The sequence below is a fragment of the Passer montanus genome, unplaced genomic scaffold (genome assembly GCF_014805655.1).
Source record: "Passer montanus isolate IOZ18808 unplaced genomic scaffold, ASM1480565v1 scaffold10, whole genome shotgun sequence".
In the NCBI taxonomy this organism is placed as follows: Eukaryota; Metazoa; Chordata; class Aves; order Passeriformes; family Passeridae; genus Passer; species Passer montanus.
This window is the reverse complement of record NW_024356505.1, coordinates 1043063-1061585: the sequence shown is the minus strand read 5'-3', so window position 1 is coordinate 1061585 and position 18523 is coordinate 1043063. Positions and strand designations below refer to the sequence as shown.

Here is an 18523-nt window from a genome sequence, read left to right as displayed (position 1 = left end):
AAAAAATATATAAATGATATATTTACATTTGCATTTCTTTTTTCTTCCATTATCTCTTAAAAAGGTTCAAAATAAGGTTTTACAAAAGTAGCATCTTGTAGCTAATAGAAACAGATAGAACAAAAGTATCTAAAACCTCACTATCAGCATGTTGACAACAACAAAAAAAATTATGGAAAAATTCTTTACAAATGCAAAACTATATGTTTGTGAATTTACCATTTAATTCCTACAACATTTCAAACAGAAATAAAGCCTAGGATTTGTTTCAAGAAAAAGATTAGTTTCATACCTATGGTGTCTTTGAAACCCAAGACAGAGCCTTGACCCAAGGCCTTAATAGATGTAGGCCAAAAGTAGAATTGAGTAGCATATGCTAAATCTGCTAAAGGATGACCAGTAGTTGAAAGTTCCCAGTCCAGCACTGCCAAAACACGAGCCTTAAATAAAAATAAAAGCCTCAAGTGAGTGCTAGAAGACATGTTCTCTCCATCCACAAATGCACAACCCACTCAATATCCAAGTGTTTATTTGGTTACTATATGTTTTCAATTAAAAACACACGCTCTAGCTGTCAACAGCAAAAAGAGTTCTTTTTGGCACTATCTAAAGATCTGCATAAAATTAACATTCACATAGGGACAGAAAGCCAGGCATTTTTCCAAAGAAAATCTCATTTAAATCTACATTTTTGAGTAGTGCTCTTCCTGTCAGAAATTTCCAAACTCTTCTAGCATAAAAGATGATTGAATTAAAATATCCTAAAGAACAGCAGTACTGAGAAATGTTGTGTTTCTTTCCCAGTCCTGTTGCACAGTCCTTTAGCACAGAAATTAACAGACAGACCATGCATCAGCAAACCTAATTTATCACAACATTGTCCATAGATTAACACTTATGTGGGGAACTGAATTTCTTAAACAGGAAGTCAATCACTACTCAGAGTAAGCCTCTACTGCAAGCATCCTTGCAATGGTGTCATCAGCTGGGTGGTCTGAGACCCCCCACAGTGTCATTCTGGTAAATTCCTATAATCCAGCTGTCCTGTCCACCTAAATGACCACTCCAGCCTACTCATGATCCATGGCTACTTCAAATATGTGGAAAAGTCTTTCCTACATGGTCAGTCCTGCATATTCAGGAACAGTTTCTACAGATGACTTAAAATTAACTATGTACAACTTGGTCAATTCCTTCAGTTCCATCAAGAATAGCTGGGAGAGTCCCCAAGACAGTTAAATTCCCTGCTCAGTGAATCAATCAGCACATTTAAGCCCACAAATCAGGTCTGTCAACTAATCTATGCACTAGGAATCTCTGGGATCTGTTGCTTTGTCATGAAGCATGCAGTCATGGTAACAAGTTCCAGGCATGTCTTCTGGTGACAATACAGCAGGTAACGTGCAAAAAAGTAATGAAAATGCAACTGTGTTGACATAGGTAGCACACATTTATTTCCATAAACTAGAAACAAACAAACAAACAAAATCTCTTTTTTCCCCCTAAAGTTGAATGGGGAATTTTCAGGGTCTCTGTAATCTACATGTGCTCCATAACTAAACAGCTCTGACAGATTTTCCTTTGCTTCCACTAGTGTCATGTATCATACACTCAGCTCCTGCTCCAAAAGCCCTTGTTGTCAGCTGAAGCCATAAAACAGATGTCAGTGGGCTTTGGATCAGATGCTTATGCAGCTCAGTGAAGTGAGATCTGGATTCAGCTGCACTGAATCCAAGAGGATCTGTGCATATAAAATGCTTTGTTCCTGTACTTTGAAGCAAGGACTAAAATTAATGAATAGAGTTATCTCTCAAGGCCAGGTTGGATGGGGTTCTGAGCAACCTGGTCTAATAAAAGGTGTCCCTGCCCATGGCCAAGGGGTTGGAAATAGATAATCTTTAAGGTCTCTTCCACTCCAAACCATTCTATGATTCTGTGATTCCATTGAATCACAGAATTCAATCACTAGCTCCTGCAATGAAAGGACTGTATTAGGTACCTAAACACCTTACACAGAGTATAGAGAAGAGCTCAGTATTCTACTGTTTCTTTCAAAGGTGCTTCATGCACTAAAATAATCCACATATAAGTGTCCTATTACATGATAGGAGTACAAACAAATGGAGGGCCAAAATCTACTAAATGTACAAATACATTTCAAATACCTCTGTTGGGTGAAAGATGATGTTATCTATTCTGAAGTCCCCATGAATCAGGGTTTCTTCATTATCATCAGGTGGCAAGTTGTTTGCTAACCACTCAGCCAGCTTGTTCATGGCAGGAATATCTGTATGAGCAGCTGCATCATACTGTTTTTTCCAAGTTGATACCTTAAAAATACAAACACTCCAACATATTTTTCAGTTGATTCACAAGTTTTTCAAAAGTGTAAAATTTTTAAGCACATGATTCTGGGCCTTGGCTACCACCATGTTTCTTGAAAATTCAGTAAAACCCAGCACCTCTGCATTTGCAAATGTGAACTGAGATATCAACAGATGAAATTAAGACTACATCTACTTCAATCCTGTTTACATAGCCCAAATCTAGTGTTATTCCAAAAGCAAATGTGTTATCTTTCCCTAAGTACAGCACTATAGAATCAATTTGAATGCAGTAGTGGCTTCAGATTGTGCACAATTCATTGAACTAAGTGAAGTTTTAATAGCTAAAATACAATCATTAATAATTAACAATTTAACTTGCAAATCAAATAAACATTCAAAGACCAGACAAAACAAGAGAACATTAAGAGCTATACCTGTCTTTTGCAGTACCCTGGTCCTCTACCATATCCTTGGAGACCCAATGACTGCAAATCAAAGGAGTGCAACAGGGCCAGAGTTTCTATCATTGCAAGATACAGAGCAGAACGCTCTGCTGGGCCCACCTCAGGCAGGGAGATGTCTCGGAAAATGCGACCCTAGAAATAAATCAGGTATTTGGTGGGATGTACACATCAGATGAAAAGAAGAAAAACTATGCATTCCAGAACCAAAACCAAATTTAGTGAATCAACACTCCCTATGCAATCAAAAATTCCTTCCTCATTTATTTTATTTCTCACCCAGGGCCAATGAAGGGATTCATAGTAACCCAGGTCATTAGCATATAGTGTCTATGTAGATGAAATTCTGAATTAGAGCACTCAATCCAGGTATCCACAAGCTTGAAAGAAAAAGCAATGTTACTATATTATTTGGTGGGATGTACACATCAGATGAAAAAGAGAAAAACTATGCATTCCAGAACCAAAACCAAATTTAGTGAATCAACACTCCCTATGCAATCAAAATTCCTTCCTCATTTATTTTATTCCTCACCCAGGGCCAATGAAGGGATTAATGGTAAACCAAATCATTAGTATGTAGTGTATATGTAGATGAAATTTTGAATTAGAGCACTCAATCCAGGTATCCTCAAGCCTGAAAGTACCAGGAAAAGCAATGTAACTGTACTGTCTCTAAAAGCTAAGTTGCAGAAAAAATACCAATGAGGACCCAGGGGAAAGGAAGGGCAGGCAAGGTAATGGGTGGGTTATGGGTACAAAGAATCAAACAATCCAAAGAAATTCACTTGTTTTTCTCCTTAAGTGCAGTTGAATACATTTAGAAAATGGGTTTGTTGTTCAATTTTCACAATTGTTGAAAACAGAGCAGTGCTGACCATCACAGACCATATATTGACATACTTCAAAATGTAACAAGGTTTCTTTTTAAGGTATCACTTTGTTGTAATCAAAACCAGTATAATCATCCATCTTTGATGTAAGAAAGATGATAGATTAGATAGAAGATAGATGATAGATTTTTCACAACCCTTACATTCTATTACCCTTGATTTAGTTTTCGTAGGCAGGTCAACCCAATCTTCAGAAACTGGCCCACAAACTTACATTTCTAATTTCCCAGTCAACCTGATGACAGAACAGGATGTAATGAAAAGAAAAAGGCCTGAATTCAACTCCTCCTCCCAGAGGATAAAAAAAAAAAAAAAAGACATAATACAGCAGACTTATGGTCAGAATCACCAAAAAGGCCTGAATTCAACTCCTCCTCCCAGAGGATAAAAAAAAAAAAAAAGAAAAAAGACATAATACAGCAGACTTATGCTCAGAATCACCAAATCTAACAAAAAGTGTATCAATTCAGCTACAGCACCCCCAGAGTGGTGGACCACAGATGGAGATATGCCACGTTCTTTCTGAAACTAGTGTTTGAACTGGAATCCTGCTTTGTTTTCAAGAGCAGGTGATTGTGTGTCAGCTCCTATCTTCAATACTAAAAAGCCTACAGGATGTCCAAAGATTCATTTTACAGACTGATTTTTTCCCCTCTGACTTGTGTATGTTTTTCACAGGAGCAATATTGCCTCATTTCAAAGATATCCTTCCAAGAACTCAAACAAGAACAAGAGGTTAAATACTGAGCTAAAAAATTCAACAAAGTGTGAAATAAGCCCTGGAGAAGCTGAAATCTGCCACTGATCACTGATATCTAGCATTTCTTCAAAACAACAGAAGATTATTTACTCTCATATCACAAAATTGTGCTGAGCAAGGCTCTAAAAGAAAAGTTTTAAACAATTTAAAAGCAGCTTGTAGGGAGAAGGAAAGAATCTCTCACACTGGAGGACCAACCTGCACATGTTGCATTACATAAAACTCTGTTCCAATGATAGAAACGTCACTGCAATACAAAAGGGGCTCAGGCACTGGAAACCCAACTGAAAATAAGGCTTTCTGCACACGGTACTCTCTATCGACCTGAGGAAGACACAGAAATTTAGGTTCAATTACAACCTCCCAAACATAAATGAGCACAGTGAATCCTCTTGAATGTTTAATTATATGTAGAGCACAGAACATGGGAAACAATCCAGCAATTCACTGTGCTTCTGGACACATTTATCAGTGTGCTGAACCATCATGTATAGACCCTGGTCACCTGCAAAACAAAGTGTTTGGAGCTCAGTGAAGAATGTTACTTACCTTGTGTGCTCCAGGTAAAAGGGGACCATGGGGCTTCTTCCTGAGCACAAAGGCCTGCCCACCCTTCTGAAGGTAAAAGGTTGGGTTTGACTGGCCTGAGCTGCAAAGAGAAAGATTACTCAAAAATTCAAGTACTTACAAATTTGGAAACTTCTAACAGAAATTATATTTGTAAAATGCATTGTGACTTGACCTGAACAAAATGGCAGGATAGAGGAAAGCATCTTCTCCAGAGTTGTTTTGTGTTGAGGGTTTTTTCAAATCTGGACTGGAACAAGCTGCCCAGAGAAGTTGTGGATGCTCCATCTCAGGAAGTGTTAAAGGCCAGGCTGAATGGGGCTCTGAACAACCTGGTCTAGAGAAAGGTGTCCCTGCCCATGGCAAGTGGGTTGGAACTATATGATCTTTAAGGTGCCTTCCAGCCCAAACCATCTATGATTCTACTCTATGATTACAACTATATGATCTTTAAGGTGCCTTCCAGCCCAAACCACTCTATGATTCTACTCTTATGATTACCTTACTGATTATTCAAGTACCAAGCCCCACTGTTTGCCAGCCTGATTATCACATCCAAAGATAATACTTAAGAGACAGCCTATAGGAACTGTAAAATTTTAAAGAATGCATGTTGGGTCACAAAGAAAATTAGACATTTCAGTAGTGTAAAAGAGAAAGACAACCCAGTTAAGTCCTTCATAACCTCATCTATCACATTCTAATCAAACTCATTGATCCTTATTTTCCTCAAGGGTCTGTGTTAATCTGCATGCTTCTCTCTCCTTATTCTTGTTCATTTTAAAGATGTATTCTGACCTAGACCAATAAATGATTAGACAACTATTGCAAAATAAAAATCAAATTAACTTCTGCCCTCATTCCTCCCATTACGTTTCCATTCTCCCCAAAGCAGTTAGGGCACAGTTTGCAATAGTTTAAAAAGTTTAACTGACCAATACTTTGCCTGGAAAAAAACAAATCTAGGCCAGCTGAAGCCTTGAACTGTAATTACAAGACAAAGAAGTAAAAGCATAAATACTAACAAAATTTTAGCAGACTTTACTATTAGTTACTCTACTAAGGCTCCTCCTAAGTCTTCTCAGCTGAGGTATGTAGGAAGAATGTTTTATATTTACATCAGAAGACAATGAAAAATTGTTCACTGTTTCTTAGTGACAGCTGCGGATAAATTAGTTAAGGTCATGCCTACATAGGAATTAATTCTTATTCTTAGAAAAACTTTACTTCTTATAGTTAGCTCCTGACATGAAGTCGTGCAGCCACACACTGATTTGCTGAATGTAAACTAACTCAGGGCTCTATGGAACAGAGGCTTTTTGGTGTAGTACCTCCCTGGCACTGCATAATGCTCCAGTAAGGGGAATCTCAGCACATCCTAATGCTGTTCTCATGCATTTGCTTACCTGGCGACAGCCTAACGCTTTTACCTGCGTTTTTTGATTTCTTAAACCATGTGCGTCCTTCTGAGCATTACTATTGCTGTGCAATTAAAGATGGAGCAGATCAATTACGACTTATGTGTAGGCAATAAAACAATCGCGAGTGTACTCTGAGGACAGCGGGAAGCCCACACAACACACAGCCCGCCCACAGACAGCCACAGACTGAGTGTGACAAAGGTCACTTCGGCCGCCCCCGCGAACTTTGCCTTCTCCAGCAGCTCAAGGGACGAGCCTTTAATTGGACTAAGTCAGAATGCGTCTTAAAAATCCATCGATGGCTGCTGCCCGCCATCCCGATGGCAAAGGGCTCTACCTCTGACCACTTTCCCTGGCAGGCGGCAGCGAGCGCGCCGGGGCGGGGGAGCGGTGGCAGCCCCGCCACCAGTGTCTGTCAGTGCCCTGTCACCAGTGTCAGTGCCCTGTCACCAGTGTCACCTGCGTTACCTGTACTGCCTGACAGCCAGCGTGCCCACGGGCTGCCGAGGGAAGCCGGGCAAGCGGCTGCTCAGGTACCGCTCCAGGCTGCCCTGGTCGAAGCGGTGCTGCCGCCGCACCTCGCTAGTGCCCGGCTCCTCCGCCATCCTCGGAGGCCGCGCCGGAGCCCGCCCGGCCGGCTCAGCCGGAGGCGCCTCGCTCGGCCAAGGAAAGCGCTCCGCAGCCCCCTGGCTGTGGGGCCTGGTGGCTTCTCCCGGAACACGGCGTTTCCCGGGAGGCAGGAACCGGCCCGACGGACACCGCCCCTCAGCTCCTCCCGCGGCCGGCCGTGAGGAGGCGGCCCCGGGAAGGGAAGGGCCGGCCCCGGGAAGGGCAGGACCGGCCCCGCCCCGGCGCTTCCCGGAAGCTCCCGGGGCCGGGCACAGACGTGTCGCTGCCATGGCGGATCCCGGGCGGCTGGAGCGGCTGGAGCGGCGTGTGCGGGAGCTGGAGGAGGAGCTGGCCCGGGAGAAGCGCGGGCGGGCAGCGGCGCGGGCCCGCATCGACACCATGAGCGCCGAGGTGACCGACTCCAACCCCTACAGGTGCGCCCGGGGGCTGTGAGGGCTCCGCCAGGGCGCGGAGGATGGGGAAGGGCAGGCCCTGGGATGGAACCGGGTCCGCATGGAGCGGGAGAGGCGCGTGGAGCTGGAGCAGGCTCGGACGGGCGGGAGTCTCAGGGATGGGGCTGGCTGTGCTCAGGAGGGTGCCGGGCAGCGCAGGAGGCAGGTGCTCCGGGAGGGATGCTCTCGGATTTCCCACCTGGCAGGGCTGGATGTCAGGGTTACTTTGTATTATCTTGCTTTACAATACAGGCGGGGAGGGAGAGGGAGAAGAAACCTTGTGAGTTTTTCAGCTAGGTTGCTGGTAAATGGGACAGGTGTTGGTATTATATGAGGTCTTATTCACATTCCTCTAAATTGCCTATTTTAGAAGTTGGTTTATAGAATTCTTGAGCTTTAGAGACCCCTTCCTTTCTAGAAATCTGATGATTTTTTGGTTTTTTGTTGTGTTGGTTTGGGTTTGGCTTTATTTTTCTTTAATACACATTTTCATACTTTCATGAAAAATACCATAAAGGGATAAAATGTTACTTTAAAATCCTTTCAGTTATCCTCAAAACCTGATAGTCTCTATTTATTTTTAAATGTTATGTTAATCTAATCAAATCTACCAGAAAACAGTGCAACTCTTCACTAGTTTGCTGCCATATGGTTCATTATACCTTTCATTCTGTAAATCAGGGATTCATTTACAAAAATATCTGTGTCCTCCTGATTTCATCAATATTACCAGAGGAATAGGTGCAAGAGTTTCTGCAGGGTTAGGGCTCTGGTGCAAATAGGAAAGCATCTACTCTGTCACTCAGGCTGTACCTAGCTGGCAGTCACAACTGCAGTGGAATCAGCAGGCTTGCATTTATTGCTTGATGAGGTTATTTCTAAAGCAAAAGTGATTTTAAATACCTGAATAGCAAAATTGTTGTTAGAAACATAAAGAACATTTTCTGTGTAACATTGTATTTCTTTTTTCTTTGTAGTCGCCTGATGGCATTAAAAAGAATGGGGATTGTCAAAGACTATGAGGTAGGATTCTATCTGTGATGAAACATTGCTTGCATTTTTTTCCCTGGCAGGACCACTTTTGAGATACTGATCTGTACATTATTTCTTCCTACAGAAAATCCGTACCTTCACAGTTGCAGTAGTAGGTGTAGGGGGTGTTGGCAGCGTGACTGCTGAAATGCTGACAAGGTGTGGCATTGGTAAGGTAATGAGAGCTTTTTTATTCTTCTTTATAGTAGATTGACCAATCCTCTTCATAAAGCATTTTATTTGATCTTACCCAAATAAAAAAATGTTGTGAAGAAAGCACTCAAGAACAGCACTAGTGTAAACATTGCACATGAAGAGCTTGTATTTTTATTATGCTGTTAACTTTGATTTATTTAGGACTTGATCTTGTAGCATGTGGATGATTCTTGTTTGGATGTTTGTCATCTCCATATTCTTATATGAACCCATCTCTCTAATCTTCATACTGCAGAAGGAATACTGCCAAAGGAAAACAAAATAAAGAAGAAGGAGGGCATATTTCACATAAAAGATAAACTCTTATAAGAACCAAGTTTGTATACGCAATTGAAATGTAGTAGATGACAAATAGAAATCTTTATCACAAACATTAGTTTGTCACGTGGCAGCAAGTAATATAGGTGATAATAGAGGTGATACTGTTCATATAGGTTAATCTGTTGAATATGCTTAGTTTTAATGACTTAACAGATTGGTTCAGTTTTTGGCACCCTTATGATGTTTGTGCCTCTTCTATGTGAACTGAATGGGCCTCTGAGGGAGGGAGTTTGGTTGGGGGAGTTTTCTGAGGCTTTGGTTTTAGAATTAGTTTTGTTGTTCAAAACTGCCACGGTGCTCTGTTTGCAGAGTCTCTGGAGATTCACACATGTTAAAACAATCTTTGTTGTAGCTGCTTCTGTTTGATTACGACAAAGTGGAACTGGCAAACATGAACAGACTCTTCTTCCAACCTCATCAAGCTGGATTAAGTAAAGTGGAAGCAGCAGAACATACTTTGAGGTATAACTTGGAGAATTGGGTGTCAAAATGTATTTAGCCAGGATGCTGCTCCACAAAACCAATGTTTCACTCTTAATCATTTGCAAAGGAGCATGATAATTGGGGAATTGGAGCACAAAATATTTGTGGGGATGATTGATATTTCAAAGACATTTTTGTACTGGCCAAAACCTTAATATCAGTCTACTTTTTAAGTATAGCCAGTTCTGCTCAGAAGTTTGGTATAAACAATGCCACTTCCATATGTTGTGGGGTTTTTTCGTATTTAATCTGAATTTTTGACAAATATGACTAAATTCTAGGGTTCAGAATGGAAACTTAAGACTATAGCAATACTTGTGAAGTTAGGGAGAAGAATGTAAATTATCATTGTATTCTTTACTACTGACTCCTCTTATTTCCTCCATAAGGGATATTAATCCTGATGTTCAGTTTGAAGTACATAACTACAACATCACAACACTGGACAACTTTGAGCACTTCATGGATAGAATAAGGTAAAATCCCCCAACTTTAGCATATTGCTAACTTCTGCTAATGTGTGATTCTACACAGCCTCATGTTTCTCTTGTTGGGGCTCTTTTTCAATTTAATAACTTCCAATTGAAAACCTCTGGGAAATACATGTCTATGAAGACATTCCTGCCTAGATGAGTTATGGAAAACAGATCATATCTTGAGTGCTCTGTGGCAGTTTCAGGTATGATTTATAGAGTGAAGAAGAAAGTAGTTATTAGTGGATCTCATAGAGCTCTGGAATAACTTCTACCGTTTGCAGTTCTGTTGTACAAAGATAAAATTCTCCAGTACTTTGTACTGTGAGGGCATACTATATAAAATAGTCTAAAATGCCCATATATTTAAATCCCAGCCTCAGCATGGTGTTGTTTCTACTGCAGATCCAAGATGCTGGTTGTGTCCTGTACTGCATTTGCACAAGCTTTGTTAGAAATTCACATTTCTTGGGCTTCTGTACTCTAAAGCAGCATGTTGGTTGCCTGTTGGTGTTTTGTTCTGCCAGCAGTTTCATGTACATTTCTGATGCTTGTTTCAGTAACGGTGCACTGGAGGAAGGGAAACCTGTGGATCTGGTTTTAAGCTGCGTGGACAACTTTGAAGCTCGCATGGCAATTAACACGGTAAGGCCACCAAAGGCTCCAGCTTGTGGAAGTCTGTTTTCTCCTATAAATAATGTTAGAAATTGTGCAGCTATAGAAAAGACAAGACTTACAGACAATCTCCTAAGAAATGGCCCCCTTGGCTTGAGGAATCTGAGCTTTTACCCAGTTCTTATAAACCCATTTTATGTGTATAAATATCACTAAAGACTTTGAAGTTACTATCAGTTAATGGTTAGTAAAAGACTGAAGTATCATAAACTGTCTTTTCTAATTACTCTTTTTATGTAATGGTGTTTTCAAAGGCTGGTATGTTAAATCGTACAAACCTTTAAAGATTTTCTATAGCTAATTGAATACTTCACATGACTTTTTGTATACTAAAAATGCTGTTTATTTAATCAAACTGGTTTTCTTTATAGTAGCAGCCAACGTAGAGTATATGCCAAATGTATGTTTTCTGTTACCCTTCAGCTGACTTGATCCATAAATTGCAGGTACATAGACAGACTGTATCCAAGTCTCTAAAAACAGTTTGTAGAATTATGTTCTCTAGTGTGCTGTAACTGGGTCACTGATATCTGTACTGTTAGAACATTTCAGGTCCTCAGGAAAGCACGAAGGGCTGGCTTCATGAGGGCAACTTTAATTTGCTGTTTGATTTGTCCTTTGATAAATAATTTCTCTTCTGTCTCTTCATGTACCTTTTTCTGACCATAGCCTTTTAGCCTGAAAACAGGGAAATGAATGTTTTTCATCACTCCCAATTGTTTGGGTTCCTGTTCTTTCATTAAACTTCTGCAGTGCTGACGTGTGTGTTTCTGTGTTTATAAGGCCTGCAATGAACTTGGACAAATCTGGATGGAGTCTGGAGTGAGTGAAAATGCAGTGTCAGGACACATCCAGCTGATCATCCCTGGTGAATCTGCTTGTTTTGCGATTTGTCCTTTGATAAATAATTTCTCTTCTGTTTCTTCATGTACCTTTTTCTGACCATAGTCTTTCAGCCTGAAAGCAGGGAGATTAATGTGTTTCATCACTCCCAATTGTTTGGGTTCCCGTTCTTTTCATTAAACTTCTTCAGTGCTGACGTGTGTGTTTCTGTGTTTGTAAGGCCTGCAATGAACTTGGACAAATCTGGATGGAGTCTGGAGTGAGTGAAAATGCAGTGTCAGGACACATCCAGCTGATCATCCCTGGTGAATCTGCTTGTTTTGCGGTACGTGGTGCTCTGCTGAATTGCTCACTTGCCTTTTAGAGTGGTACTGGGAATGTGAAGATTAGCTGGCCTTGTGAGTGTGATCCTGGCACAGCTGATGCAGTACCTTTAAATTCTGTGTGATCTGTGGGATTTCTTGAATGCTTTTTTACAGCTTATTTTCTCTATTGCCCCTCAGTGTGCTCCTCCACTGGTAGTAGCTGCAAATATTGATGAGAAGACATTGAAACGAGAAGGAGTTTGTGCAGCCAGTCTTCCTACAACCATGGGTGTTGTGGCAGGAATGCTTGTACAAAATGTTCTCAAGTAAGTGACTGAGTTGTTGCTATTTGATGCGTGCAGCAAAATATTTAAATATTTAAACATGCTGTGATTTGGCATCATTAAGTTATACATTAAAAAATGCTACAGTGCTGACTTGTGTACATGGACAAAGAATAAATTACTTCTCTTGCCTGTAGCTGAGTTATTCTCACACACCATGAGAAGATGGGATTCTCTATTGCTCCAGTTATTCTGTTGCTAGCTGACTACAGCATAACTGGATTTAAGGCAATTACAGTAACTCACATTACAATTCCATGAGTCTGAAAGTGTATTCTAAAAGTTTTTTGAGGAAAAATTATTCCCTACATGACTGAAGTTTTAGGTTTACACCTGTATTACAAGCTCCTTCTTTCTCTGTGTTTCTAGATACCTGTTAAATTTTGGTACTGTGAGTTATTATCTTGGTTACAATGCGATGCAGGATTTCTTCCCAACTATGTCTATGAAGCCAAACCCCCAATGCAGTGACCACAATTGCAGAAAACAGCAAGAAAATTATAAGGTAAAACAGTTTGTGTTTGTGGGTTGATTTTCTAATTTCCCTTTTCTTAGAGAACAAAGCAAGTTGCCAATCTGTAGTAAAAGAAAATGTTCTTTGCTACTCCAGTTTGCAGCAGTTGTCTTCAGATGGTTGCACATGTTTCTAAATATAAAGTACTTAGTTACCTTAAAGTGAAGGGTAGGAAGAAAGTTGAACAATTATATAGAAGAAAATACTACTTAACTGAATGCAAATGTTTCTAACAGTTATATGTTTCTGAATGTTAATGGATTTGGTGATTTTTTTGAACTTGCAGGTATTCTGCCTTTTTGCTCCTAAGCAGTCACTATTTAGAACCTTTTTATCTTACATATTGGAAGAAATGTGACTATTAGGCTTGAACTTCTTTGCTCTTTTTTGAAATTGGACTGTTAAATTTTGGTTTTTGAGGGTTTTTGGTTATTGAGGTTATTTTCTGTGTTTTCCCTCCAGATAAAAGAAGCTGCTAGACCAAAAGAAGAAGTCATTGAAAAGGAAGAAGAAATAGTACATGAAGACAATGACTGGGGTAAGTCATCACCTGGAGACAAAATGATTTTCCCAATACTAAGATTGATTTTGGGTGACCACAGTTTAGGGTGCACAGAATTTTTCTAGTTTCTACTTTTTATAATTATACTGTGTAACTACTTTTGGCTTTTCCCAGATTTTGAAAGTAATTTTACCATAACTTGATTATATGTTTTTAGTGCAATGTGCAGGTTTTAGGCTCAAAATATAACTGTTGCTGGAATAAAAAACTTCCTCAGATGATTTGAAGATGAGAGAGATATGAGAAGATGTATTAACTGCATATTCCTTTTAATTACACTAAAGAGTTGTTGTCAATTTCATAACCACTGTGCTGAGGCATCCCATGGATTTTTACATTCCTCTGAGGGTTTTACATTGGAAGGAATTATCTTAAGGAATGGTGAATGTCTTTTATATAACCATTTAAAGACTGGAGATATCTGTTCTATTTATTACATGCTATAGAAAATAATCTTATCTTACAACTGGGAGAAGTGTCCTGATGGTAAAGTTTAATGGTAAGGACAAGGAAGAGATGCCATTCTGGTTCACAAGTTGCCTATATAGAATTGTTTCATATATTGTAAAGGGAAAATATTTTCTATTTGTAATGGAATGAAGTTGTTGAAATCAAAGGTATTTCTAGTTTAATTTAATTCTGTTATTGGAAAGGAGCTGCATCTTTCCTGTTACTCTGATAACTTGGTGATTAAAGAACTTTTTCTTCTAACTTCTAATGGAGTTTTTGTTTCCTTTTAATGCAAAGGCATTGAATTAGTATCAGAAATTTCAGAAGATGAGCTGAAGGCTGCATCTGGCCCAGTACCTGAGCTTCCTGAGGGAATTAGTGTAGCATATACTATCCCAGACAAGGTAATGAACTTACTCTTTATGAATTTTTGAAATACACATTGTAGATTAAATTTATAATACCAGCCAATCTGATTACCCTTTACACCTAAAACAGAATTCCATCTTGAACAATTCCAGTGAAATGTGACCTCAGCTCATTTGATAATTCCTTTTTATGGTCCAGTTTTGTGTTCCTGGGAAAGATACTTCTTTAAGTGTGGATGCTAGTGTAAATGTATTGCTGAGATGATAGGAATTAATGCGTTTGGGGGCTGGAAGAAGGACAGCAAATAAAAATTTCTCAGTTGATATTTTGGTGACAAATTAATTTTTCCCATTCATATATTGTAAAAGATGTATATAGTCAGAGAGCAATGAGTATACCTGGGGAACATAGAATCTGAATGTACTGCAGTAAGAACATTCTAACTCCTAGTCAAAATTGTTTACAATTGAAGCTTATAATCACTTAGGGCTAATCTCACAACTGAGTGCCTGATTCTAGGAAAATGGTGTGGTGTAACAGCAATAAAGCTGATCTGTAAGGGGGGGGGGGGTTGGGGTTTTTTTCCGGCTTGTTTGGTTTTTTTTTTTTGGTTTGTTTTAAATTTTTTTGTTGACAACTTTTTGTTCCTGTTCCTAACAGGAAGAGAATTTAATAACTGGGGAGACAGTAGCAGAGTCTGAAGAAAGCCTAGAAGAACTAATGGCCAAAATGAGAAACATGTAGAAAAACAAATATTAAGTGCAACTTTTATGAGTTTGGATGGACATTGGATTTTGAGAAGACCAGACTTCTTACTTCTTTTTTTTACCTCCACTGAAGCTTACCTTTACTTTTCTGATGAAACAGAACTGTTACAGGGGCAGGAAGGATGCAGACTTACATTGTTTATATTCTGTTTTCTCATCATGTTGTTATTAACAGATAGAGCTGTGCTACTGTAAATTTTAGTTTCTCAGCATTGCTAGTGTCCAGATATTCAGTGGCAAATAAAAGGACCTGGATAACCTAAAAAAGCAGGCACAGCACATTATACACCCTGCCATGTGATGAGAACAGCACATAGAACAGGCCAAGGAGAAGATGAAATCTGCTGGAGTGGGCTGAGTGGGTGAAGGACAGATGATAATGCCTCTCTCATGGTGCTGCTCCTGAGTTTCCAGGCACTTTTAACTGGTTGTCATTCACTGGTCTAAAGTCTTGGCATGGATCATGCTGTGGCTACTTCTTCTGAGTAATGAGAACACATAAGCCTGTTCAGCTGCCTTAAATATCCCTGGGATGGAATTTTCTTTATCCATATCTTACTGCTGCTTGTTAAACAGCTGCCTGTGTTTTGTATGTGATGTTTTCAGTATACTGTAAGAAGGTGAAGTCTTTTGTTATGATTAATTAGCAGCATGCCACTGTTTTGTCTGGCAGATGCTTTTCATGACAAAATTATGAGCAGCATTGGAAAGAACTGGAGATTCTGTCTACCTTTTCAGAAGTCTAAATATTATACTTTTGTTGGATACTGAAAGTTTAGCTATAATTCTGATCACTCCCCATCACGTGGCCTATATTAAGAAATATAAGTCTGAGTTTGCATAGAAAGTCTTTTAAAATTAGATGCTATAAATTTTTAGTTTTGCAAATATCTTCATTGGAGTAGCTCAGCTGTTGTATTTGTCTTGTAAATGACATAAGTACAGTCATGCAGCCTTTTAAATGGCCATGTGTTAAACTGACCTGTAAATATTTGCATCCTGGGGCACCAGTACCCTGTAGAACTGGAAGGATCAGTTTCAAATACTTTAACTACTGTGGGCATCTGATCCAGAACTTGGTAATTATTTCAGCCTCAGCAGTATAATACAAGTATTTCCAAATTGGGCTCTTCAAAAAACTTTTCCACAATGTGATGCAGCCAACACAGAGCCAGCTAGTATTGGCAGTAGTAGTATCCCACTAATATGAAAAGAGACAGCAATACTATGGTGGTGCTTCTGTTTCTTGGGGCAGCTGAATACCTGTTAGTTATACTAATAATTAGTTTAGAAAATGTTTCATTTCTACTTAATGGTTACAAAATTCAAAATCAGTTTCCTCCACAGCTGACATCAAATTATATTTTATACAGAAAAATAATTTCTGAAACCAGTGAGGGAGATTTTGGGTGGGTTTTGAGTGTGTGGCATTATACTGTAAAATTGAAGTGGCTTTTTTGGATTGAATTCTGTTTTGGAGAAACCAGGTTTTAGAAATGAACTGCAAAGAAAGACAGGAAATAGAATAATGAGACCATTAAAAAGGTAGATACTTGAATCTGTGTCGATAAGTCTATGTTAGCTTGATCCAGTGTCAATTTATGTGTTACATTTCTGCGTGACTTTCACCTTTCTGTTGGGAACAATAGAAGTCAGGCACACAGCTGTGTGGATCTGGAGATCCTGAGGCAAATGGCTGATTCATTTCTACAACAGCTCAGTTCCTCCTGACTTAACTATTTGGCTGACATGGCTGCTATGACAGGATTGACAGCTTTATGAGAGGCAACTTCAAGTACACTTTTGAGGGAATTAATACATTTTTGTATGCCCTGTTAGAGAGTACACAAAACGGTTCCTGTGTTACTTTTAGACTTTCAACTTGTATATACAAGAAAAATTTGAAATAATCAGAAAATGAATAATTGTATGAAGATAATTGTATGTATCAATGGTTAAAATTATTTAAAAATAAACAGCATCCAAAAAAAGCAGCACTAAGGATTTTTCTCATTAAAAAGATATTTACAAGTATAATGTACTTTAACTGTAAAACACAGTAGAACATTTATTGCTTCCTTGGTTATGAACTAACAAATCAAAGTACATTGCCATGATGAAGTCGGATTAAGTCCAGGTTTGTTTATTTGGAAATCTTATAAAAGTTTATTTGGCAAAAAAATAAAAGTATAAAAGTGTGTTACATTTCTGCGTGACTTTCACCTTTCTGTTGGGAACAATAGAAGTCAGGCACACAGCTGTGTGGATCTGGAGATCCTGAGGCAAATGGCTGATTCATTTCTACAACAGCTCAGTTCCTCCTGACTTAACTATTTGGCTGACATGGCTGCTATGACAGGATTGACAGCTTTATGAGAGGCAACTTCAAGTACACTTTTGAGGGAATTAATACATTTTTGTATGTCTAGAGAGTACACAAAACGGTTCCTGTGTTACTTTTAGACTTTCAACTTGTATATACAAGAAAAATTTGAAATAATCAGAAAATGAATAATTGTATGAAGATAATTGTATGTATCAATGGTTAAAATTATTTAAAAATAAACAGCATCCAAAAAAAGCAGCACTAAGGATTTTTCTCATTAAAAAGATATTTACAAGTATAATGTACTTTAACTGTAAAACACAGTAGAATATTTATTGCTTCCTTGGTTATGAACTAACAAATCAAAGTACATTGCCATAATTAAGTCCAGGCTTGTTTATTTGGAAATCTTATAAAAGTTTATTTGGCAAAAAAATAAAAGTATAAAAGTTTATTTGGCAATCTTATAAAAATGTTCAGTTTTTACAGTGTCTCATGAACATTATTAAGATGTTGATATTCTGACAGTACAATTAAATCTCCATTGAAACTGATGACCCTCTGCTTTCAGGTGGACTTATACACAAAAGTATTATCTGGCATATCCCATATGTAGCAATGACTTTTCCTTGCTGTCCATGAGGTACAGCGCCATGGAAGCTGTCTCGTAAGCTTTCTTTGGGTTCAAAGGGTAGGCACATGGATTCCTCACCCTCTTTGAAGGACAATGGATGGTTGAGATCTGCTGCTTTTGAGGGACTAAGTGTTAAGTATAAAAGTTTATTTGGCAATCTTATAAAAATGTTCAGTTTTTACAGTGTCTCATGAACGTTATTAAGATGTTGATATTCTGACAGTACAATTAAATCTCCATTGAAACTGATGACCCTCTGCTTTCAGGTGGACTTATACACAAAAGTATTATCTGGCATATCCCATATGTAGCAATGACTTTTCCTTGCTGTCCATGAGGTACAGCGCCATGGAAGCTGTCTCGTAAGCTTTCTTTGGGTTCACAGGGTAGGCACATGGATTCCTCACCCTCTTTGCTAAAGGACAACGGATGGCTGAGATCTGCTGCTTTTGAGGGACTATTTTTTTATTTTAATTCTTTTTCTTATTCCAAAACCAACTCTGCAACCTATGAGGAAGTTGGAGAGAACTTGCTCAATGGAAGAATAGTAACAGCTCAGCAAATGTAGCAATGACTTTTCCTTGCTGTCCATGAGGTACAGCGCCATGGAAGCTGTCTCGTAAGCTTTCTTTGGGTTCACAGGGTAGGCACATGGATTCCTCACCCTCTTTGCTAAAGGACAACGGATGGCTGAGATCTGCTGCTTTTGAGGGACTATT

The 18523-nt window shown here is 39.0% G+C and overlaps 2 protein-coding genes across 2 annotated transcripts in view; one reads left to right on the top strand and one right to left on the bottom strand.

Moving 5' to 3' along the window:
• ACAD11 (acyl-CoA dehydrogenase family member 11) overlaps positions 1–7226 on the bottom strand; it is a 32419-nt gene extending 25193 nt beyond the window's left edge. Inside the window, exons 1-6 of the mRNA XM_039705151.1 lie at positions 6898–7226; positions 4991–5090; positions 4640–4765; positions 2762–2923; positions 2166–2330; positions 293–440 (exon numbers count right to left, since the gene is read on the bottom strand). Of these exons, the coding sequence (XP_039561085.1) occupies positions 293–440; positions 2166–2330; positions 2762–2923; positions 4640–4765; positions 4991–5090; positions 6898–7034 (838 nt within the window). The 5' untranslated portion in view covers positions 7035–7226. The remainder of the gene's footprint in view (positions 1–292; positions 441–2165; positions 2331–2761; positions 2924–4639; positions 4766–4990; positions 5091–6897) is intronic.
• A 68-nt stretch (positions 7227–7294) lies between these two features.
• UBA5 (ubiquitin like modifier activating enzyme 5) lies at positions 7295–16791 on the top strand. Its single transcript, XM_039708189.1, has 12 exons — positions 7295–7472; positions 8468–8513; positions 8608–8697; positions 9412–9521; positions 9932–10018; positions 10576–10660; positions 11754–11858; positions 12037–12164; positions 12552–12687; positions 13159–13234; positions 14006–14112; positions 14738–16791. The coding sequence occupies exons 1-12, from the start codon at positions 7327–7329 to the stop codon at positions 14819–14821; spliced, it is 1200 nt and encodes a 399-aa protein (XP_039564123.1). The 5' UTR covers positions 7295–7326; the 3' UTR covers positions 14822–16791.
• The last annotated feature ends 1732 nt before the right edge of the window (positions 16792–18523 follow it).

Coding starts and splice junctions, on each gene's coding strand:
- UBA5 (XM_039708189.1), top strand. CDS start 7,327: ATGGCGGATCCCGGGCGGCTGGAGCGGCTGGAGCGGCGTGTGCGGGAG. Junction 8,514..8,607: donor GGATTGTCAAAGACTATGAG/GTAGGATTCTAT, acceptor TTCTTCCTACAG/AAAATCCGTACCTTCACAGT. Junction 13,235..14,005: donor ACATGAAGACAATGACTGGG/GTAAGTCATCAC, acceptor TTTAATGCAAAG/GCATTGAATTAGTATCAGAA.